The sequence below is a fragment of the Tauraco erythrolophus genome, chromosome 3 (assembly GCF_009769465.1).
Source record: "Tauraco erythrolophus isolate bTauEry1 chromosome 3, bTauEry1.pri, whole genome shotgun sequence".
Classification (NCBI taxonomy): domain Eukaryota; kingdom Metazoa; phylum Chordata; class Aves; order Musophagiformes; family Musophagidae; genus Tauraco; species Tauraco erythrolophus.
Genome location: NC_141467.1, coordinates 32868370 through 32893086, shown reverse-complemented (window position 1 = coordinate 32893086; position 24717 = coordinate 32868370). Strand labels below are relative to the sequence as shown.

Sequence of the window (24717 nt, the reverse complement as noted above, 5' to 3'; positions counted from 1 at the left end):
AAATTGTGAGTTGTGTTGCCATTTAAATACGCTGAAAATGGACATTAGTACAAAATATGTCAGTAAAGCAGGTGTCTTTGAAGACATAATTTGGTCTATTTAAATGTATGTAGTAGTTATAGAATCCGTTTCATTGTAGACCTCTTCTGTCTGATGATAAAAATGTGTTTCCAAATGATAGGCATTAGGCACGCATAGGGACATTACCTTTTTCTTGAATTTATTTCTTTTTGTTAATCCACATACTGGATAACTTACAGTTTAAAAATATATTATCTTCCTAGAACTGTAAAAGCAAATACTAAACCTTTGTTGTTTTAAGACACAAAGTGGTTCCATAGCTTTCCAAATTCACTTTTTAAAAAAAGTTAAAAAAAGACTAAAAACCCAAGCAGACAAGAAGAGGGTATTCATTAAAAAGAGCATATTGGATTCAAAATACTTTGAAAACAGCAGTAAAAAATGAAAGGGCGACATAGGAAGAATAAGGAAAAAAGAAACTGACGAGCGAAATTTGAATTTTGATGTAAGGGCGACGTGATAGAGGAAGCTAAATTAAAAAGTCAATGATTGTTGGATTACAGAGAATAATATCCAATTTTGAACAGATGCATTAAGAAGGAATCTTACTATTAAGATCAGTCTCAAAGAAAAGGATAAAACATAGGTAATGTGCAAAATGTAAACATGCTCAATAGGTATTAGTTTCCTGCAGAAACTGAGAAGAGACGTGTTATATTCATACACTACCAGGTGGATTACTTTCCGGTCCGTTACCAAGTAAGGGGAATGGAAAACAGTGTTAGTTAAAAATGAGTATTTTAAAAATCAGCTGGCCCAAAAGTAATACCGGGTCTGTAGAATATTTCATTTTGTTTTACATCGATCTGCATGCTGGTCTTGCGGGCTGAATTGTATGTTCTCTGTGTCATGTCTGTGTGCTTGTGCTATTGATCCTGGTACATGACTAGAAGCGTTTGTAGGAATGAGAGGTAAATATGGCAAAAGACCCTTAGTAGCATTTTGGGTTTCTCTGAAGCTGGTCTGAGACTGAACAGTGACAATAATGGATTGACCTCAGCGAGTCTGGATGCAGTGAATGCCATCACTGCACATGCTTTCTCCACAAGTGTGCCAGTGCTTGGCCACAGCAGAACTGGTGTAACGTTTTGTACAGCATAGCACAGGAAGCAGGTATGTGTAACCCTTCCTGGCTGAAATGCTTCGGCTTAGGCAAACCTTTCTGGAGGTTTATTTTGGAAGATAATAAGCAAACTCTCCACTTCCAGAGTGCTCACACGTAGGAGTGCAGGTGCAGAACTAGATTGCCGTTCAATGCAGAAACTCAGTATTTGCGTTGCTACGTGGCCTATGACAGTTTGATTAAGTCCTGCCAAGTCAGTTGTCAGTGCCAATAGGTGCGACTATTACAAGTCTGGCTTTCTGACTGGGGACTTTGGCAAATGAGTCTGGAGATAGTTTAGTTTGGTGACAGATGTGATGCATTTATTGACCCTGAAAGATACTAATCAGCCCCCAAGCTTGAACAAATAGTGGACAGACAAGCATGTCATGGCAATGTCATGGTCTGGTCTTAAGCAAATAGTTATGAATCTAAAAGTTATTTTATATTTTTAGTAATATGGCATATAGTTTCATAAGTGAGTCTTCAGAAGAAAAATATGCTGAAGCTAGAAATATTCGGATGAAGATATACAACCAGAATGTTAATGAATGAACATGGGAGTAGTGAGGGAAGGTGAGATGTCTGATTACTTGAGCACCTGAAACACAGACAAAAACTTTCTTAAAACAGAATTAAACAATACTAGGATGCCTATGATTGAACTTTGGTGTAAAAACAGCTATTGCTTTTCTCATAAGCAAGTGGCCAACAAGTAGTTCTGCACCACTTAAAGGCAGCAGTTCATTAAGGTAATGCTTTTGTTCTTCTAATACCAGAAACAATACGGACAGACCGGGTACCTTGAAGGAGTTTTAAGTATCCATTTACAGTAATATATCAGGTGTAAAACTAAACTCCAGATTAGAGGGAAAAATTACAAATTGAGTCTGTAATAGAGGATCTGGTGCCTGTGCTGCCTTTTCTTTTTTTCTTTTGGCTATTCTCACTGCTCATTAAGTAGCTACAGAGCTCTGGGCACAGGCATCAGTTGCCCAGCCAAGTTCCTGGAATTGTTCATTGCCAGTGAACTCTCAAATATTTAGTGTCTCTGAATTTCTTTCAGATATGAAAGAGACAGGAGAAGGAGGCATTTGTTGTCCTGAACCAACACAGATGTTTACACAAGATGAACTCTTTAAAGGTCATTGCTGGCGCTTAATGGGATCCCTTTTTGGCTGGTTCTGATTTATTTTTTTTTTTTCCCCAAGAGCCTTTCCAAAAGTGTCTGTTCCATCTCCTGTGTTGCTTCATCTTTGTACAACTTCTGCTTTCCCTTGCTTAAGTGTCTGTGAGCATAACTTCAATATCTTTTTTGTTTTCTTGTCAGCTTCGCTTTCCAGATAGCCAAGGATTTAGAGAGGGTAAGTCATCAGATTTCTCCATGCCTGAAATTCAATGGAAAGAAATACTCATTATTTGTTCTAGAATTTAAGCAGTGAAAGTGTGTCAGATGGCAAAAGCCAACTATGTATTTCCGCATGAAAATAAAATCACAGCCTGCCATACTGAAGATCTATATTAATGTAGTTACTATTTGTTGGATTTGTTAATGGGAATTAAAAATACAAACTTGGAAAGTGGATGAACTCATACAATAATTGTTTGGTGGAAAAAAAAAGTCAATTCAGTTGAGTGATTATGATGTGAGACTGGGTAAGATGGGACTTACAGCACTAGGTTCTTCCAGTTTTTCAAAACCAACAGTGAGGTGTTGCAGTTACTAAAGACTGCATGTGGCAGCTATTACAGAGAAACTACAATATCTGCTGCACTGCCAACTCAGAAAAAAGTTTGAAAAGATTGCTTCCACTGAGTGGAGAATTTCAGAAAGGTTGGATTTTTTTCCTTTCAATTTTTTTTTTGTTTCAGCAAGCTGAAATGGGCAATAAGTGAGTTCACTCTTGCTTTATTTTGCTAAAACTTTACCAACTTCCTGCAAAAGGACAGGAAAGGAAGAAGAAAACAGCAAACACTTAAGTAATATGCTTTAGGGTCTCGTAAGCTACTGTGGTCTGGATGGGCCAGGTAAACCTTTGCAAAAGAAAAAAAAAACAGCTCAACCCACAAACCAAAAACAACTCTTAGCAAGAAAAATCCGTGTATTTACCGACATCAGTTGTGGGAATAGTTCCCCATTAAAAATCTAACAGAGAAGGCGATAGTGGTACTGCAGTTGTGAGCAAGAGGAAGAAGAGAGAAAGGAAATATTGCAGTTATATTCTTATTGTATTTTTTTTAAATCCTTGAAGTGCCAAAATCCTCCGTAACAGTTTGTATGTTAGTTTAACAAAACAATACCTCTGTCGTTCTATGCAATAGCAACACCCACAGCAGATATCACTTACCAGGCTGTTGCATCAGTATCTTCATGTGTGTAGATAAGAACAGTTTCATCACCAAAACCATCTTCAGATGTCTCTTCAAGGATGTCCCCAGGAACTTCTTCCTTAAACCAGCTAATCATTCACTGCAGGTTGATGGCCGTTTTCATTCTGACTTCTGGCACCAGTCTACAAAACCATCCGGCTTTTCTTTTATGATGATCTGTTCCTCCTCAGCACTGCAATACCTCCAGGCTTTTTCATACATAAATTGAATGCACATAAATCTAGTTTTTCCTTGAAGTTCACTGTGCAATGATTGTAAATCCTGAAGATGTCTGAGCTCTTCCAGGGAAACCTGACAGCCAGGCTGAGACCAGATGACAACAGGCCAAGCCCCGTTCTGGTTGTGTTGTCTAATCTGCTTTCCTCATTAAGACACTGCACCAAGCGTTTGTTGTCCTGTCTGGGCCCTGCAGAAATGCAAGGGCATGTCCTGATCTCCTGCAAAGACCAAAGTTGTCCTTTCTGATCTCTGACAGCGTTCCAACGGGTGCCCATGCCACTGGGCTTGCAGAGGGAGGGATGAAAGGGGTGTCTTGTCAGACCTTTCTCTTGCTGTTGTCCCTTTTCAGGCTGGCATATAACATCTCTCTGGGCTTCTTGGCTTATGTTTTTCTTAGTGCCTGTTGGAGGGAGGGAAAGGGAAACACCCAGCACTCCAGAAGCGGGAAGCACTGGTGTGGCTGCCGAGGCAGAGGATGCTCCCAGACCATCTGTCAGTGGGTGCTGCTTTTCCTCCTCCACACTCACCGTTTTATGGAGCCTTCTAGCACGAAGGCAGAGCTGTGAGGAGCCTGTGGTTGACAGCAGCCACTAGGCAGGACAATTTGACTTGGCATTTCAGCAGGCCACTAAGGACAGTGTGAAGAGGTCCATCTGAAATAGCCAATGCATGGAGTGATCTGGACTCCTGTCCCCTTGAGAAGATGAGAAAAAAATGGGAGAGGGGTATTCTCCAGTAAGTGATTCCTTTTAGGGAAAGCTACAGGGCTGGTGGAGAAACTTCAGCTATGGAGAAACAGGGGTAGGAGAAAATGACTTTCAACTTTAAAAAAAACCCATCACTTTGCAGTGTAGTTCCTCAATTGTTTTCCTTGTAAATTCTTAAAAGATCAGTTGTGTAAATTCTGTAGTGTTGGCGGGGAAATCCTGTCTTTATCATGTGTAAAAGAGATGATTCTGTTTGTGAAGTGCATCAGTTTCACTTACACATTCAACACAGAGGCATCTGTAACATATAGTCAATTTTCGAGTATTTTCTGATATGCGTATTACTGAACTGTTAAATACTTTTCTGCTTCTATTCTTGCTAAAGTAAGCCTATAAAATTGTACTTATTAAATTATGCTTAAAGTAAGCATATAGAATTGTAATTTTTATATTAAAATACTAAATCACTTCCTCTCAGGAAAAACAGCTTAGCTGAGCTCTTGGATAGGGAGCTAGATCGAGAGTTCCTGGAAAATGAATGTACAGCATGAGATCTGAGGGTGGAGGGGAAGGAAAAAGAGTATTTCTGACTATAGCAGTGATACTTACGTTAGGAGTGAAGAGGTAAGCTAGACCTTCAGTGGCTCCTGGTAGAGTGAGTCCTTGAATAAGGAATATGGTTAGGACCAGATAAGGAAATATTGCTGTTACGTAAATTGCCTAAAGTGAGAAGACAGACAGTTACTGACAGTAACATTGATAAGTCCTATTTAAGTTATTGCAACGTACAGTTTCGATGATGTTAGGTAAGACAGCTACAGATTAACATTCCATCTTTAAAAGAAGCAGAACGTGCTTTTGCAGAACATATCTGTAACAAAACTGCTTTTAAAACTGTGTGAGGGGAGACTGGTAGGGCAGAAGCATTTGCAATGGAAAAGTAGAGAAGTGTCATTTGGATCCATCTGTACCGCTGTTATCGCTTTGTTTGACAAGGAGCATGCTGAAATGGTGCCACTAGGGTACCAAATGCCACCGAATGGGTAAGGCTTTCCTTCGTGATGAAACTCAGTATCTGGAGAGCAGGATCCAAAGGGTGGGATAATGCGCTTCTCTGTGCTTTCCCTACCTTTCCCGTGGTTTCAATTCCTCGGATGGTGCAGAGATAGACAATTGCCCAGCAAGTTGCTAAGCACAAAATGAGCCACCACTGTAGTGTGCCACTCTCGGTGACGTCGGGTGTTATGTTCAAAGTTTTCCTGTACCAAAAATAATTTACTGCAGTACTTTCATAACATTCTTCGTTGAGCCCTGGAAAAAAATGTGGCAAGCATAAGAATAAATTTTAAAATTGGTCATGTTTTTCCCACTCACTGTATAGTTAGGAAGCAATGCTTTATCCTAACAGAGAGTGGCAGGACGGTCTCTTGTGGGCTGCCACATCAAACACAAAGGTGGACTGAAGTGGCCTTTCTGTACTGCCTGTAATGTGCAGTAAGACAAACTTTGTCATGGCAGGCTGAGACCTACACCAGAACATCACCAGCGTTTCCACGGGAGATAACTTTCTAAATGGAAAAAATGTCCTACTTAGTGCGAGGTAAAATCTGAACTGTAGTTGTGGTGGACATTATGAAATTTTTTGGCTGTATGTGTACAAGTTGGTGGAACTGCAACAAGGTTGGGGCACCTGTGGATCCCCTGGTTATGTCATGGCCCTGTAGTGGGGCAAGACCCAGGCATCAGCCTCTTTGTTCCATGTTTGCAGGACTGTTGTGAGCAGAAACCTCGGGCCCCTGCACCCGGGGCAGCGGGCACTCTCCAGCCAGGCTCTGCACCTGGAGAATAGGGAACTGGAAACACAACATACACCACGACATGTGCTCGCCCCTCTGCCAACGTGCAAGAGGAATGCCTGAAGAGGAGGCTGGCAGAGGATCTTCAGCAAACCCACTGGCCTGCTGTCTTTAGCTGGAAACTTGAGTTCCCTGGGTGCTGCAGCTCCTCCCTTTGCTCCTAGCTGGAATCAGCTGTGTCCTGAGAGCACGAGGCAGCCCTGAGTGTTTCCAGGAGCTGGGGTTACGCAGCACGGAGCCAACAGAGACAGCACAGGTAGCAATCCCTGTATCCGGGAGGTCCGACCCACACCAAGGCTGGGGAAGCTCTTTCTCCTTTCCCTGCCTGGTGAGACTTGTCTGCATCTCTTCCTCTGCCTAGGAGAGCACGCTAATTTTCTTGCAGTGTCTCCTGCTGGAACTGCTGTTTTGCGTCCAGTCTCACTCAAGCTCAGCGTAACGTTTTTTCCCCTCCTTCCCCAATTTCCAGCCCTGTTCACTTTGGCCGTGGGCTCCTGCTTGGATTGCCCGGCACGCCGAGCCAGGCGGTTTGCCGCTCTCCTGCCGTGAACAGCTGACAGCCCAGGCTGGAGAAAGGGCGTCTCATTCTGCTTGCACGGAAGGGTAAGTCAGTCGTCCTGTCACGACTTTACGAAGAGAAAGAGCATGTCTGCAGGCAGGAGAATGATAAAATGCTGCATTTCAGTGACATCCTAGTGCTGCGTTTACTGCTCGTAAGTTTAAGGTGGGTGAATGAAGGAAGTGGCTGAAGGGAACCTCCTTTATTCTCCTGTTTAAACTCCAGAATTGGGCATGGTGATTTATTTTGGGAGGATAATCCTGAGGGTACAAGAAATAACTCTTCCTGCTGTTTTGAATATTTTCCTGTTGTATGAGATGCCAGCCTGCTCAATGGAGCTCTCAGACTGGCCCATTTCTCCCTTTTCTTGTGACCCTTTGCTCGCTTCTGAAACAGCCACTATTCACAGCCAAACTATTGAAAACAAATCAATCAACTGTGTGGCAATTAAGCCCTTAAACAGAGCTCGTGGATCTTCTGAGATCCTTGCACAGTGGCTGCAGCAGGAACACATGGTGCAGTGCTCCCAGGCAACCCGCTCCCTGAGCTTGACGATGAGTAGAATTTGGTTCACTTTTTGCCCTGATAGATTCTTTTAGGGAGTCTCCTGTTATGCAGGAGATGTTAATTCAAGTATTTTCAACTAGAGGGTGGAAGCAAAAGTGTGTCGCTGTGCCATCCGTGCCTCCCAGCCCTCCGGCCTCTGGAAGAGGTGGCAGCTGCGAGTCCTTCTGCTGTGGTTCGGGAGAAAGGGCTGACTGAGGATCCTGGCTCTGGGAGAGGTTTGGGAAGGGCTGCCCCAGCGGTAGGAGAGGCCCCCCTGCCATCTGACCCTGGGGCACAGAGCCTTCAGCACTAGCTGCTTTAGGGAGAACAGGAAGATCTTTTAAAAGTGCAGAAGAAACCCTGAGAAAAAACATCATGAAATTGTTATTTATAGTGTAAAAAAGGTAATATTGGTGGTAAATGAATGTTTTGCTCTTATTCTTCTGTAAAATAGAGCCATTACAGGACTGGCAAGTAGTAAAAATTGACTGGAAAATGCAGGTTACATTAGAAGTAATCTACAGATTGTAAATTTTTAATCGAACAGGTGCAGCAAATCACACCGGAGACAACAGAGGAGATTCCTGGTTTGTAAGTCTTGAAATAATACAGAAATTCTAGCAAACAAAGAGTGAGGGCACCTACCTTTGAAAAGCAAGAAAAGTGACCTGAATGAGTAGTGGCAAAATCTTGACCTCAACTCTGGGCTAAATTCTGGGAAAGCTGGCCTAGCTGGCAAGAAGCTGCTGGAGAGGAATAATCATGATTGTGGTTATTGTGGCTTTATGAAACTTCTCAAACAAGACTTGCTCTGGTGAGATTGCAAGGTGGAGAACGAAGTAACTTGCAGGTATGTGATGTACTGATTTAGCCAAGGCACTTTTCCAGTTACAGATTCACACTTGAAAGTGTGGTTGCCACTGAAATGTCATTACACCCGAAGCTGGTGATCTTTCAGTGCATGAGAACACTGGTGAACTCAGACTTACTGGTGTCCTCTCCTCAGCTCTGAATTAAAAGAATCGGACATGCGCCCGGATATGCGCTGACCAGCGCAATCCCAGTTACCTTGAAATACCCAGTCTCTGGCTGTGAATGCCAGTCTGTGGGTTGTAGCAGGGTGTAGGAGTAATGAGCTGTGTAGTGAAAAGCTTTGCTGCTCTTGTCCCTTCAGTCTCAGCTTAAGTGTGTGAGCCTGAAATCGTGCCATTTTAGTCTGTGTTCAGCTAAGCCTGGTGAATGGGAACAGCTGCTACTTTAGTCACTTAGGAAGCAGCTCCCTGGAGAGAGCATTGCAATCATGATGGAGAAGTGCAGGTTCTTCCCATCTTGCCACTGGTGTTGAAAAATCTGTCCTTAAAGGACTTCTTCACTATTCTCTAAAAGACACTTAACTAAAAATGCAAGGTTTTCTATAGCAAACTAGTTGATTAAAAAGTTTCATCTCCAAAGCAGGTTTGGAGAACATTTGTTTAGCTCACTAGTTGGGACATCTGTATCCTGAGAAATGAAAGAATCCTGTTCCTTAAGGCCCAAATAATTTTCTCTACTTCTTTAACAAAGATGGGGGATGTCTGGTTGTCTTCCTACTCTTGAATGGTCCTTAGGAATAACTAAAGTCTCCAAAAGAAAGTTGACTTCTGCTGTGTTTTGTCTTTTTTCTTAGCCTCTTATTCAGATTATGTTTCTTGCTCTGCCCTGGAACTTGTCATCTCTCATGCTCTGAACAAAAAAGAACGCTGAAAAATAATTTTAAAGAATTGAGAAGACTCTTCCTTATCCTGCTCAGGTACATTGTCTGTCTTTGGTCTTACTTTGGTTTTATAATGGGTAGTGTGAATTTGGTCTGAGCCTCAAAGATTCCCTCTTAAAGTAGTTTCTCTGCTACCTCAAAAGTGTTTTGCTTATTTAGTTGCTCTTTTTCTCTTTTTTTAACACTATTACTTCATTTTCCATTTTGAAATCAAGCAGAAAGGTCATGGACTTTCTGGCTTTTGTCATTCCTGCGAGGATGCTGGATTTGAGTAGGCTGTCATCACTCTGGCAGTGTTTTGACAGGAAAACAAACCAGGTCTCATGCATAACTCGGGGCCAAATCGAGTGTGGCTTCTCTTCTCAAGGGTTTCTTGGTTAGCTGCCTTGTTGGATGTGTAAGAGTAGTTTTGGCAATCTACAGGCAGAAACTAAAATTATCCAGTAGGGTTGTGTTTCCTGCTCTGACAAGTCAACTGATCTTTCTCAGCACGTCCTGGTAAATGAGCTGAAAGTTTTTTTATAAGAGCTTGTTATGAGTCATAACTCATGCGTCACCACCTAATGAAAACTCAAAAGTCTCATTTAAAGCAGTTACTAAAAGATATAGTCATAAATTTGATTCTTAATTATGCTAACAATCCCACATGTCTTGATAAGCAGTTTATGATGAGTGTGTTTTGATAAAGGACTATTTCTCCGTAGTCAGAAAGCAGAGGATGCTCTTTGAGACTGGTGTTTGTATCATAGCACAAGCATGCAAAGTAAAAAAAAAATTCCCTTTGCCACTGCTAGCCCCCAGATTCTGATGTTTGTGATCTTCCTTCTGCTAGCAGTGATGCTCGAGGTGGTAGTTACCTGTTCTGTTTTCATTGAGAGGACAGACACTCCAAGGAAGAGGCTCCTGGAAGGAGTTTATGAAATACCACATCACCCAGGTTAAAACGGTGTTGTAGTATAAGCTCACCAGAACCGACACCATCCATGAACCAGCACCTGCAGAAGGTGCAAGATCTCAGCTTAGAAAAGCTTTGGAAAAAATTAGCGGTTACAGCACTTGCTCTTAGAAGGTCGTGTTTCCTCATTTTTCAAGATTTTCTGTTTCCCAACAAGATTTTCAGGCGAAAGATGGGCATTTGTAGCCGAACACTGGTGCACAGTGCCCCAGCTCACCAGCCCTGCTCCGAGAAGGCTGACACTCCCTACTTAGTTAGAAGGTTAGGGTTGAAATCTTTGCTCTAGTAGATAATACATTTTTTTCTACAACATGGGACAACTTTAATAGCAGAGACCAAAAGAGGCTGAAGATTCACAGCATGCTAGAGCTGTACGAGGGCACTTTTTTATCCCAAATCATGCGCGTATGCCCTAAACTGCTGACTGGTTTACTCCTATAATAAGGAAGGATGAATAGCAACACCACGGTTTCTGCTTGCTTGTGTTTTTCCAAAGGGACGATGGACATGCCTAACTGTAGGAGATGAGTTTAGCTGGAGGCACCACCCTCCTGCCTGGTATTTCTTCCTAGTTGCCCTCTGGCCCTTAGATAAGTCCTCTTACCCACCCTTTCTCCTCCTACACACTCCCACAGGCATAGCTGTCCCATTTTCAGGCACCTGCTTAAAGCAGGGCATGATCCAGCCGTTCTGGCTGCAGCATCCAAGGGTTTCTCCTTGTCCCTGCTGGCAGGAGGGTGCTGTCTCAAAACAGGTAGAGCCAATGGCCCAGCCTCTAAGGATGGCTGCTCTGTTCACTTTTTGCAGCCTAACGATGCACAGAGGACACAAGATATGTTTTTTCAGTGTATATTAAATTAAATAAATAGAAAAAAAATTGGTGGTACAGAGTAGCGGACTGGTCTGATGCTCACTGCTGTACGGATTGTCCCTTGTGCCCAGCCGTGTTAATAGTGTCCCTTCAGTAGCCCCACGATGCCTCTGTCACATGGAGGGGAGATTTAGGCTCTTTAGGAGGTGCCAGGCTCCTGTTCCTGATTTGCTGTCTTTCTGTCTCCCCTCCAGTCCAACTGTCCCTGGACAGGGAAGGCTGGCTCCAGGAGCGGGCAGGCAGCTCTTCTGTAAGCTCCAAGATGTGGTAGGAACTGGGCAGTGTCGGCTAGCAGAGCTCATGATTGTTATGCTTCCCATAGCAAAGATTACAAGGTTTGCATTTAAGGCTCCCGTGTGCCTAGAGTAACACCTGATGGGGGCAATAGAGAATTACAGAATCATAGAAGGGTTTGGGCTGGAAGGGACCATTAAAGGTCATCTAGTCCAACCCCCCTGCAATGAGCAAGGACATCATCAACTAGATCAGGTTGCTCAGAGCCTCGTCCAACCTGACACTGAATGTTTCCAGGGATGGGCAACCTGTTCTAGTGTTTCATCAGACCCATCATAAATTTTTTTTTTTTTGTCTTAACAAGTGTGAAGTACAGGTCTGTAGGAAGTGAGTCCTGGGTGGGAGCTCAGCTGTGGTTCCTTGAGCTGGGACCCCGAGAGACGTACCGACTCCTCCCAGGTAAGGCGAGATGGTGTTCCAGGCACCGATGCTGCCTTTCCTCAGGCACTGTCCTAGGGCCAGTTCGAGGTGCAACAGTGGGATTCCTTCGAAGAGAAGAGCGATGAAGTATGGGATCAGGAATGCCCCTGAAAACACAATCAAGTGCAGTTGAGCCATGTGATTATCTGCATCTCACTGAAATTACTGTTTGATAATTTCTCTGCTTTATGACCTTGTAAGATGTGTTGAGAGCAGGAGCGTTGCCGCTTCTGCCAAGTAACATCTGCTACGGGTAATTTTGTTGGTGACGATGGAGGAGGAAGGACGGGGATGCTCAGTGCAGGGCGCTTCCCCTCAGGCACTGCTACAGCCCATTACAAATAGCCTCACTATTTCCTTCATTTCCCTTTTTTTTAAGCGTCTTTTTCCCCCCTGCTCATAAAGCACAAGGGTTTGCCTCTCCCTTATACTGTGTGTTTCCCTTTCAGTGCATCGCCTCATTTCTTTTCCTAAAGCTCTTGGACGTGTGCACCTCCATCCTCCCCTTGTAAAGCAGGACTTTGCACTGGAGACACCTGAGAGACCAGGTTACTTTATTGCAGTGAGTGCTGTTCGGTGCTTGTGGGCAGGTATTGATCCTCCTGACAGCCAGGCTGGTTCCTGTGAAATGGTGTACAATTCCTCATCTCCCTTGCCTGCCCTCGGAAGGGACACAAGTTTGGGTCTCCCTTCTTCACACAGATACTGATTTTCCTGAGACCAGGGGAAATTTCATCATAGAATCATGGAATGGTTAGGGTTGGAAGGGACCTCAAAGATCATCTAATTACAACCCCCCTGCCATGGACAGGGACACCTTCCACTACACCAGGTTGCTCAACACCTCATCCAACCTGGCCTTGGACACTTCCAGGGATGGGGCATCCACAGCTTCTCTGGGCAACATGTTCCAGTGTTTCACCACCCTCGTTGTAAAAAATTTTTTCCTTCTATCTAGTCTAAATCTCCCCTCTTTCAGTTTAAAGCCATTGCCTCTTGTCCTATCACCACATGTACTTGCGAAAAGTCGCTCTTCGGCTTCCTTATAGGCCCCCTTTAAGTACTGGAAGGCTGCTAGAAGGTCTCCCCAGAGCCTTCTCTTCTCCAGGCTTAACAAGCCCAACTCTCTCAGCCTGTCTTCATAGGAGGGGTGCTCCAGCCCTCGAATCATCTTCGTGGTCCTCCTCTGGACCTGGTCCAACAGCTCTGTGTCCTTCTTATGCTGGAGTCCCCAGAGCTGAACGCAGTACTTCAGGTGAGGTCTCACGAGAGCAGAGCAGAGGGGCAGAGTCACCTCCGTCAACCTGCTGGCCACACAATACTGATGAATTTGCCCGTTCCTTCTGAAGGAACGTGGTAACCTTTCACCATGCTCAGTCCTGCGCTGTCCTTCAAACCTGCTGCAATATCTGCAGCAATGCAATACGCCCCTCCACAGCGCATCTGAGGGTGCCCACCCAGCCCTCCTGACAGCCCCATGCCTTGGGTGATCTCCTGGGAAAAGCAAAATGCTCGGATGGGTGACTGGAGCACCACTGTGCCGAGTGCCCTGCTTGTTCGCCTGCCTGCCTGGCTGCACACTAGCCCTGGGAGGCAGCCCTTCCGCTGCCATTGCTGCGGTGCCCAGCTCTTGCTAGCAGAGTGTGCTGTAAGGGACTGACCTATCTCCCATATCATATCTCCCTGGAAATAACTGTGGAATAATTAGTGCAAACTGTCCCCTGTCACCTCTCATTCTGTTTGCTGGTTGAACCACTGACCGCAGAGCATGTTTGGATACTCTGCTGATAAAAGCCTGTTTGCTTTGCGCTGGTTTGTATGTATCTCCAGCCATATTTGCAGCACGGCAAAACATGATGTCACACTTGGAAAGAAAATACTGTTTTTCCATGAGAACAGTGTAAAAGTATGCTACCTGCAAATTTGAAAACATGGCAGAAGGTTGGGCTAAGAAGAAATAGTTAATGGAGCTAATCTTTCTCAAACCTAATTCATATAAATTGGCTTGTAGTGTAGAAAGATGTTTTCAGTTTTTCATTCCTTTGCTTTACAATATTTTTAGGTGAAAAGGACATAGTCAGGAAAAGCATAGACAGACAGTGTGCTGGAGCACTTGAAGCTTACTTTTTTCCACAATGAAATCCCCTACTCCTAGAAAGAAAAAAGATACTGGAAAGGTATCAAGTACCTAATGGTGAGTAGGAACCCTCTAGCACTATATAGTCAAGGGCTCTGTTTAATAGATAAGACAAGATGTGCCAGAAAGCAGAATTTAAATACTTTTTTTTTTTTTTAAAGCCTTGAGGAATCTAACAGTGGAAAAGGCAAGAAGAAAATCCAAAAAGCAAAATGAGGATGCGTGCTGGTACCTAACACAGAGCATGTATCACAAACCAGCATTCAAACAGGGGCACAACAAAACCGTATCAGTAAACATAGGACGGACTTGTAGCACAGGTATGGTAGAAACTCAGTAGGTTTGGCTTCCCAGAGGCATGGGAAAAGAAAAGCTTAGGAGATACAATCATGAAATACCGTGAAGCAAATTATCCTATATCTGGATATTCTAGGTATACTTATATCTATTTTATATCTAGATATTCTAGATATATATGATCCACAGCGAAGAAAGCCAACAGAATCCTGGCATGTATCAGAAACAGTGTGGCCAGCAGGAGCAGAGAAGTGATCGTCCCCCTGTACTCAGCACTGGTGAGACCACACCTGGAGTACTGTGTCCAGTTTTGGGCCCCTCACTTCAAGAAGGATGTTGAGGTGCTGGAGTGGGTTCAGAGAAGGGCAACAAAACTAGTGAAGGGTTTAGAGAACTTGTCCTATGAGGAGCGGCTGAGGGAGCTGGGACTGTTTAGTCTGGAGAAGAGGAGGCTCAGGGGGGACCTTATCGCTCTCTACAATTACCTGAAAGGAAGTTGTAGGGAGATGGGGGTCGGTCTCTTCTCCCACGTTATGAATGACAGGATGAGAGGGAATGGCCTCAAGTTGCGCCAGGGGAAATTTAGGTTAGATATCAGGAAAAATTTCTTTACAGAGAGGGTTGTGAAGTATTGGAACAGGCTGCCCAGGGAGGTGGTGGAGTCCCCATCCCTGGAGGTGTTTTAGAGACGTGTAGATTTGGTGTTGAGCAATATGGTTTAGGGACCCTGACGGTGCAGGGTGAATGGTTGGACCCGATGATCTTGAAGGTCTCTTCCAGCCAGATGATTCTACGATTCTATGAAAATAAACAATGTAAGAAGCAAGCCCAGAGGTGGGGGGGAACCTCTAAAAACAGCATTTTGGCTTCAGTAACTTTTTTCTCGCAAAAAAAGAGAAAGGAAAATGGTAGTGATCAAGCATATGTAAGTACCTTAAAAGCCTGGAGAAACACCCATAAAAATCAGAAGTATAACCAGAGCACAATTTAGTTGCATCCCTGAGGCATGGCTGTTGTGGTTTAACCCCAGCTGTCAACTAAGCCCCATGCAGCCACTTGCTTACTCCCTCTCAAGTGGGACAGGGGAGAGAATTGAAAGGGTGAAAGTAAGACAACTCGTGGGTGGAGATAAAGAGAAATATCCCTTTGGTCACTTGTGATCACCTGTCCTGGCTGTGTCCCCTCCCTTCTTCTCATGGAGAAGCAACTGGGAGGGCAGGGGCTGTATGAGAAGCTGAAAAAAATCATTGTCTTAATGTAAGCATGGCTTGGCAACTACTAAAACGTCAGTGTGTTATCAACATAATTCTTAGCACAAATCCAAAACTTGGCCTCATACTAGCTACTGTGAAGAAAATTAACTCTATGTCAGACAAAACCAGCACAATGACCTAGGAAAATTTTACTCTGCACCATTCCTTGTGTCAGAGATACAGCCAAGATGCATAAAGCATCCATCCTGCAAGTAGATACACGCGCTACTAAAGGAAAGTCGTCAAAAAAAAATCATCCGAAATCTACCAGAGTTAAAAGTTATTTTGGAAGGGGATTCTGCACAAGGATAAAAAAAAAAACAAGGAACAATCCCTGTGCACATGAGAAGGCACAGAAAGCGAAAGCTGTAAAGAGCTTTGTCAAATGAGGCTGTCAACAACTAGGCATATCGCACATTTTGATAAGCCACTTTCATCAACAGTAGAGCCTCAGGTGTCAACACGATCGGTGGTGTTGCTAACCCAGAAGAACCACTGGACTAGAGATAGCTCTGTAGTTGTGGCAGTGGAAAAGAAATATCTGGTGCATTCTAGATACACTGAGAGTTTTTAAAATCTGACCCCGGTAATACCTTGGGGACACATCAGCCTGTTCACTTGACATTAAATCACTTAGGTGCTTCCAGCAAAAAGTATTTTTGACGTCCTCGACTGCAATGTACAGTTAAATTGGGTCAGAAAAGCAACTGCTCAACTATATTCATCCCTCTGCTTGCAAAATGACACTCAAAGGGCACTGCCCTTGTTACTTCAACTACACACAACAATCTGGAAGGAAAGTGCTTGAGCTACCAGACAGCCTGTTGAGAGAGTTACTGGTGGCCATGTGGCTGCACCAAGGGCAGAATGACCAGGAGGCTAAAGAAGGAGCGCAGCCTAAAGCTGAATCACAGCAACTGGCAAAGCAGAGTGGAACAGCCAAAATGGTTGTGTCACACCTTAGAAAGAGAGAGTGTTAGACCTGACTAGAGGAAATGTAAAGCAGTTTGAAGTATCAGCCAGGTGGCCTCTTAATCCAGATGTACCACGAGTAGCAGGAATTGTTGAGCCTCAGTGAGAAGCGGTAAAGAAAACCCAACAGCTTTGCTTGATGTTGGGGTACCAATGAAGACTTCCTAAATGGTGGAGAAAAACTTAGAACTGATCCACATGCTCAATATTGCATCTTACCAGTGCCTGCAGATCAGCTAGCAGAAGTAAGACAAGTAACTTAAAAGTCTGATCTAAAGACACAACAGCATTTCAAAGGGCAGAACATCAATAACAAATTTCCTTCAGATCAGAGATTTAGGAAAGGAAAAAAAAAATAATTATAATGTAGATGGAAGTGACCTGGAAAAGGGCAAAATAGTCATTCTGAATGAAATGCATCTGTAGAGTCTGAAAAATTCAGAAAGCACATATCAGTATGATACAATGCAACAAGCAGAGATCGACTTCACTGGCTCTGTTGGTACAGAGGAGAAGTGGATGCATTTTTCCAAAAGAATGTGAACTTAATGGTGAGATAGAATCATAGAATGGCATAGGCTGGAAGGGACCTTAGAGATCATCTAATCCAGCCTCCCTGTCATGGGCAGGGACGCCTCTCAACTAGACCAGGCTACTCAAAGCTCTGTCCAACCTGGCCTTGAACACCTCTAGGGAGGAGGCATCCACAACTTCTCTGGGCAATCTATTCCAAAGTCTCACCACCCTTGTACTGAGGAATTTCTTCCTAAGATCTAATCTAAATCTGTTCTCCTTCAACTTAAACCCATTTCCCCTTGTCCTATCAGTGAACACTCTTGTAAAAAGTCCCTCCCCAGCCTTCCTGTAGGTTCCCTTCAGGTATTGGAAGGCAGCTGTTAGGTCCCCCGGAAGTCTTCTCTTTTCAAGGCTGATACATGTGATAATTTATGTTTTATCTACAAGAAATTTCAGTAGGTGGTAACTACTTATTCAGATACAGAGAAAAATCTATTTACTATTGAAAAGGGATTATCAAACCTGTTCCCCTTTCTCCATGGGAGTTCAGCTAAGTAGCATAGTAACCAACACAGCAATGAATCACATCAAGACATCAGGTAGGAAAAAAAGCAGCAACTTAATCATATTTACCCCTCTCTCTGGAAAACAATACTTCATGATCTTTGTTATGTCTTCTGTGCATGCCTTAATCCGCATGAAAAGTTTGAGCTGCTTTAAATGTCGTATTTGTGTAGCATATTTGTGATGGCACTGATTTTGACTTACAGGCCACATTGCATGTCTTACAGACTCTGAAACTTTGTAGGGAATTGTTTCCCAAGTAAATGACTATATCTCCTGGAGCAACAATGAAGGAGCTAAAGCCGCGTCCAGAAAACCAAGGGGGCAACAGCCATTTCAGTTGAAGATGGGTAACACCTGTAGCTCAACTTACAAAACAACCTTAGTGAACTTCCCTGTGAAATATTCACGACCGGAGGGGATGCAATTGGCTGTACCCACATGCAAACATGCAGCAAGCTGAGCCTTAAAGGGCAAATAAGTACAAGTTGTGAAAGGATCAACCCAAAATGCCATAGCTTTTTACCAAGGAGTTGAGCAGGACATGGTAACGATCCAGAAAATGAAGTTTGCTACTTGTAATATAATTCATTTTTCTATCAGAGAGTGAACTGCTCTTCCCAACATAATTTTGTTGTTGTTGTTTTTTTTGTTTGTTTGGTTGGGTTTTTTTACGGTGTCTTCCAGGCATTCCTGTTGTTCCTCTCAGATTTTGTTTTCCTTCTGAGGACACAGTGAGCTGGGCAACTGCAACTGTGTTTCATAGCAAGTTGTAGTTTGAATTCTAGCAAAAGGTCAGGTAAGCCACGGGTTATGAAAGTCTATAAATCATTGCCCCAGAAGTAAACAGTTTTCCATTTTTAGCAGGACTTTAGTGTTTATGTGTATTTATTTTCCTAGAAAGAAATTGTTATTTTGTATTAAAGATATTTTTTGGACATTCTGTAGGCTCAAGCACTGTGTACATTTTTAATACCCATGGGTTAGGCAAGCATATATGTACCAGCTATAATCAAAAGTGCGACACTGCACTAAGTTCCAGCTAGAACTATACTTTTTTTTAAGTATACTCGGGTGACTGTATGTGTACATATTTAGCTATATGACTTGTTTGAGTGTTGGTTTTGAGTGACAAACTATATACTGGGCCATTTAGAGACTTCTTTTCAATCCCAGTTGCCTGGGAACCTTTGTGTTTGTCTCCACTTACTGTGGCAAACAACCTTCATATCCATTAGTCGTGAAAAGTAAATAACTAACTTAACTCAGGCAATAAATCCAAATAATCAGTAACGGCAGCAGGTGATAAATGTCAGCAAAACTGATATTATATTAGATCCGAGTTACTGAGTAACACTAATGTGAAATGAATAAGGTCCAGAGGTCTGATGAGAACAGCTGACATGAGCTGACATGAGACAAATATACAAGCACTTATTTTTATCTCCTGTTTTTCAAAAGGTCTAGAAATGAGGAAAAGTGCATTGCCTAACTCTTAAACACTTGGATATTACCTGAACCAGCTGTGAAACTGTGGTCTGTACCCCAGAAGCTATTAATCCTTAGAGCAAGTCTATGCCATTTCCATGCCAGATTTCACGACACTTGTGGCTGTGGCTGCAGGCACAGAGCCACTGCACGTCTCAGGGCTCCTAGTTAACCACGATGCTGCTTGTCTGTCCCATGTTTGCATCTTCAGATGCCCGCAACCAGGGTTTATGCTCCAGTGCCCTTGAAAATCTAGTGGGCTTTTGCATCTGAGTTGTTTGCTTTCAAAAATGAATCCCTCAAATCACATCACTACCTTAAATTAGCAGAAGAAAAATCCAACCACATGATACATTGGCATAAACCTAACAGCTGTGTCTTCTTGGTAGTCTTTATGCCTCACTCAAACTCTTCTAACGCCAGCTTTCTGGGATAAATTATTCAAAAACCCGATAGCATCTTGTTACAGAGTCCGTCCTGCTGGTGAGCTCTCTGAGCCCTTTGTTAATATCCGGTGACCAAATATTGGCCATACGTCCATATATTGACCTTTATTCACCACTGTCTTGTGCCACTGTTTGTAGTGATGCAAAGCAGCTATATGCCATTGCTGGCTCTGCTCACTATTTTATACTAATTTTTCACTGGCATAATTACCACTCACAGTGCAAAAGAAAGTCTCAACCTTTGTCCTGGCAGCATTTTTTCCATTTTTAGTATCTTTAAACCTGATCTAAAACCTGTCTTTTTTGTCCCTAGCATCTCCTGTGGGATGTATCAGTGCTCAGAAGTTGGATACACAAGCAAACTGACTTTCTGAGCACTGTGTGGTCCATGAGACAGGGTACTGTGGGTCTCCTTGCACTCAAACTCACGCTTCTCCTGGGGAGGTAGAGGTCTGTAGGACAGAGGTACAGGGGGCCGTGGATGTGAGGGATGCAGATGCGAGATCAAACCAGTAGGAGGTGAGTGTTGCTGATCTTCTGAAGTGAGGCTGGGATCTGAAAAGGATGAAAAACAGCTGGCCACAGCTGATCCCTTGCCTCCAGCACTGAGAAGCAACCCTCGGTGCTTCATGGGAAGGTGCAAGAGCGTTTTTACAGGCATTAGAGCAGTATTTCTTCTTAATCTGTAATAGAAGTTCACACAAAACCCTGAAGCACAAGTCCATGCAGCCTCATGCAGTTGTCGAAAACAATGGCCCCAGGAGCCGTTCTGTAATGAGATGTGCAGAGGAGTTGTGTCTTGCTATGGTCCTGTCTGTTAGGTTCAAGCCTTCCACTTTGTGTTAATTTTTCATTACATTACAAAACTATTTTGTTATTTTAGCTTTATTATGTTGTTTGCTAATACTGAATGCTTGTTTCCTTGCTCCAAGGTAGAAAGGCGGCCTGAGATGCTGTAGGGTATTTGTCTGACTTACAGCTCCTGCTCCAGAAGAATGTCTTCCTTGCAGGCCCCATGCCATTTTTGCAATGGGGATGTCTCTCTAAAGGTGTTTATCGTGTCTCATGAATGCAGATATCATTAACCGATGAGACAGGCTTTTCCCAGCCATTCCCATGGGCAAACACAGAGCAGCAGCATGCTTGTACCTATGGCTTTCTAACCACCCAGCTATGGCACTCACTGAGTTTCACTGGGTTTCACATCTTGCAAATAAACAATGGGAAATGTTAAGTCTCCTCAGAGGAATCTAACCTACTGCTGCTTCTTTTTTCTTATTTGAATTTGTGTAATTGTGTCTTCCAGCTGTTACATGTTCACCATTAAAGAGCTCCTTGCCACCAAAATAATTTCCATTTGCTTGTTCATAGACTATGGTTAAACATACTCTTTCATTTTCAATTTCATGAGCTGAATAGACCAGATTCTTGAGTCTTTCCTTGTCCCATAAGTTTTCCAAACCTTGAACAACTGTTGGAGATTTTCTGCATTTGGTCTAGTTTTTCAATATGACTTTGAAAGGTGGACTTTCAGAAGAAGTTGTCAGAAGTTCAGAAGTTGTCTTAGTATCGGTAGTAATACCTCCACCTAATTCCTAGTGCTTTCCTTATACAGGCCAGGATTTTTCTGTGGATACAGCCTGCTATATCTCATTCATTCAGCTACTCACCAGAGTCCCTAAGTGGCTGCTTCTTTTTAAAACATCTCCTGCCATTAAAGGTAGCATCCATTCTTGGTTCCTTGGTTGATTCAAATATAGGTATTTTGCCAAGTAATACAGATACCTTGGTAGAACAGGCTTGGGTTTGTTAATTTTTTTCTGTCATTTGCCAGTTTCTCCAGGTTTGAATTTCGTATTTCTCCAGTTTATTGAAAGATAATGAATAATACTGGGCTGAAACAATTTGCCTTATCACTCTGCTTTAAACAACTGACCATGGCAGATTTCAAAAGCTCCTGTAAATGGTGAGTTATCAGCTACTCTTTTCTGATCCGTTTATTATCCACTAAATTGGCTGCTTCTAAAGCAATTCTTTGTGGGAATGGTGCTCAGGGACAGGCTTGGGCAGCTGTCTGCATCGTCTGGCAGGCTCCTGTTGAGGGTGAGCATTTTAAACAGCTTCACAGCCATCAAAAAGTACAATTTAGTTTTGTACAGGAGCAGTTCCAGATGATGAGGTGACTCTGAAGAGCATCAAAGAAGGGAGGGAAACGACTCGGTCACCTTCTTAAAGGAAGGCACAGTGACCATTTTTGGGGGCTCTGGCCTCCCCAGGACTTCTGGATTTTCCTTATGGTGTTGAGCTGCAGGTTCAGTTTCCTCCTCCCATCGAGATTGTAGCCGCAATGTAAGAAGTTTTACATCAGTTTTGCTGAGAGTTAACATCAGTCGGGTCTTATTTCCTAAGCAAACACATCATTTTAAAATGAAATATACTTCTATACAAAAAGCTAATCAAACTGGTGCAAAACATTTATGAGAATTAGACAGTAAAGATAAAAAATGATGCAAATACGTAACTTCCAAGCCCGTCATAAGTTAGTATAGTTGTATTAGAATTGTAGTTTAATATTTCAGCGAAGTCCTATTTCAGTCTTACCGCCTCCATGTATCTGACACAAGTACGGAAATCGCCACACGTTCCCCAGGCCGACGGCAAATCCAATGCAGCTTAAAATATACTGGAACTTATTGTCCCACTTGGGTCTGCCATCTTCTTTAGAGAGCTCAGGTGGCACCGATACATCTTTTGACATTTTTATGAAATATCCTTAGCTCCCTATAAATAGGAAGATACTTCAAAACCTGTCTTTCCTACAGGTTTTATATGGGGTGACCAAAGGATCCTGGAAAGAGAGGTGGAGCTTTCTTTTTATGAGATGCAAAGAAACGTGTCATTGCAAAAGATGCAGTTTAAAGACAAAACCAGGAATTATTATTATATAGACAGTTACCACTTTTGACTTTTCTGCAGTTCCTTCTATAGTCAGAGAACTTGGGAATATGTTGTTAATGGATAACTCAGGATCAAAGAGGTTTTTATTTTCTGTTCTCTTTCTGTTCTCAGATACTTTCAGAGAGGCGTGATGCTGAATTTAATTAAAAAGAAACCTTTACAGCAGACTTACTCAAACTGTAAAATACTTGGAGAAATCTGCGAATAAAAAGTAAGAATTGCCATTTCCTTTTTAGTTTGTTAATAGAGTTAAATGATTGAAGACATCTTCTGCAAGTGCAAAAAGTAAATTTAAAAAAAGCAAAAAAATTAGACTGTATATGTTCAGACATTAGAATCTGGTCCATTTTCACCATAGCTGCTGGAGGTCAATCACTTCCCATCTGTCAATGAATGCCCAGTGACTGTTTTCATTGTTCATTAAATAGTTACTGATGAATGCAAGAGCTGAGTGCTTTCCTTCAACTGCATGTGTGAGAATATTTTTCTATTGTCTTTCAATTATACCAAGGTTTTGCTATTTTGCACTTCAAATCAGTTCAGTCCACACTTAAGAGATCAGCCAGACAGCTTCGCTAAATCAACGCTTTATGCCTGGGTTCCCCTTTTTGAAATGGGAAGAGTATCTAACTGAAGATGGATTTTTTTTTTCCCTCTAAAATACTTAGAGAGAAGAAGAAGCCCTGCTCTGCAACTAAGCCTACAAATATGGTCAGGTTGTAGATCAGCCAGCCAGAAGCCAGATTCACATCTGGGCTACACAGGTCTCCCTAGGTAAGCACAGTTGATCTGCTTGCAGCTCTGCAAGCATCCAGATCCTTAGGTGGAGCCACTCAACTTCCCAGTCTCATATCAATATGTCCCATAGAATCATAGAATAGTTTGAGTTGGAACGGACCTTAAAGATCATCTATTTCCAACCCCCCTGCCCTGGACCTGCCTTCCGTTAGATCAGGTTGCTCAAAGCCTCATCCAGCCTAGCCTTGAACACCTTCAGGGATGGGACATCTACAGCTTCTTACAGGGCATGCACGAGTCGGTGCACACAGTGTGTTTCCACAGCACTTACATAGCATCAGTGCTGGCAGGGCACTCACCACCATTGCCCCCATTGCTGTTGCATTTCAGACCTGGATATGCCTTGTGCTGTCCAGGGGCTGTTCTGGCAACACGCTCATTTCCATATCTGCCACCTGCAGCCGACCGCTTCAAACTCAGTTTTACTCAGTTTTGGTGGCTGAGCTTTTTCTCAGGAGGAAAATCGGACAAAAATTGTTTTTCCCATTGCAGAATAGCATCCTTAAATAAATACTCACATTCAAAGAATTTTAAAAAATTGAAGTTGAAATGCAAATGAATTTAATCGTTCAAATGCACAAACTATGCCTGGTACTTTACTCTCTACTTAGGGTAGATATACTACTCTAAAGATATACTCTACAGTAGATGTACCCTTACTATCCCTATTTCTTGCAAGAGAGTATTTTCATTATAAGAGAGTGTCAGGGTGTAAATGGAATCAATTCTTGTCTTAAAAGCTGTGTATAGAGAGAGCTGCAAAGTGATATGAATATGTTGCGTATGTACAGGGACAGATGGATGAAAAGGACCATCTATCCAGAGGGGATGTTTACACTGTCTTCTTCTGGCACTCAGCCTGGGTGCTCTAATGGTGCCTCTTTCTCTCTCCAGTGCTTAAAGAATGGGACTCCTGACTGAGCTCCTCTGGGTCACCTGGAAGTTGGAAGCTTGAGACTGTTGTGAGGTAGGTGTGCATGTGCATGTGTGTGTGTGTTTGCGCGTGAACTAGAGCTACCCGCTTTGACTGTGACAGATAGGGGCAAGAAGCTTTGCACCACTTGAGTGCCTTGGATCCCCCACCAGCATGGACCTCCCAGGCACCACCTGCTCAAGATTGCCAGAGAAGGCAGAATTTGGCATTTCCTGAGCTGCTGCTGCCCCATTGCAAGTATACCTCTTCTATCATCAGCTAAAGCAGCGCCATCTGCTAGGAACTTGGAAGTAATAAGCAATTAATAAAATATCCAAAGTTATGAATTAATCAAACTGTCATTCTCAGAAATGTTTTTATTAAATATTTAAGCTTCTGCATGAGACAAATAATATTGGTGGCTTTGTGCAATATAGCAGCATGTAAAGTAAAAACAATTTAACGTGCAAGAGAAGTCAATGTAAAATTACACCTCATATTGGCCACCCAGCCAGAACGATTGCACATGGAAGAGTTACTTATGGCATGTCAAGCGCAGTACATCCTCAAACAGAGATCTGCAAGCCAGTTGTGGACAAGCTGACTTCAAACCAGAAGAGG

At 43.0% G+C, this 24717-nt stretch overlaps 1 protein-coding gene across 1 annotated transcript in view; it reads right to left on the bottom strand.

The window, feature by feature from the left end:
• The window catches only part of LOC104383914 (sodium-dependent neutral amino acid transporter B(0)AT3), a 32246-nt gene extending 10061 nt beyond the window's left edge, over positions 1-22185 (bottom strand). Inside the window, exons 1-5 of the mRNA XM_086609125.1 lie at positions 22029-22185; positions 11721-11861; positions 10072-10209; positions 5630-5811; positions 5110-5220 (exon numbers count right to left, since the gene is read on the bottom strand). Of these exons, the coding sequence (XP_086465251.1) occupies positions 5110-5220; positions 5630-5811; positions 10072-10209; positions 11721-11861; positions 22029-22185 (729 nt within the window). The remainder of the gene's footprint in view (positions 1-5109; positions 5221-5629; positions 5812-10071; positions 10210-11720; positions 11862-22028) is intronic.
• Between the last annotated feature and the right edge of the window lie 2532 nt (positions 22186-24717).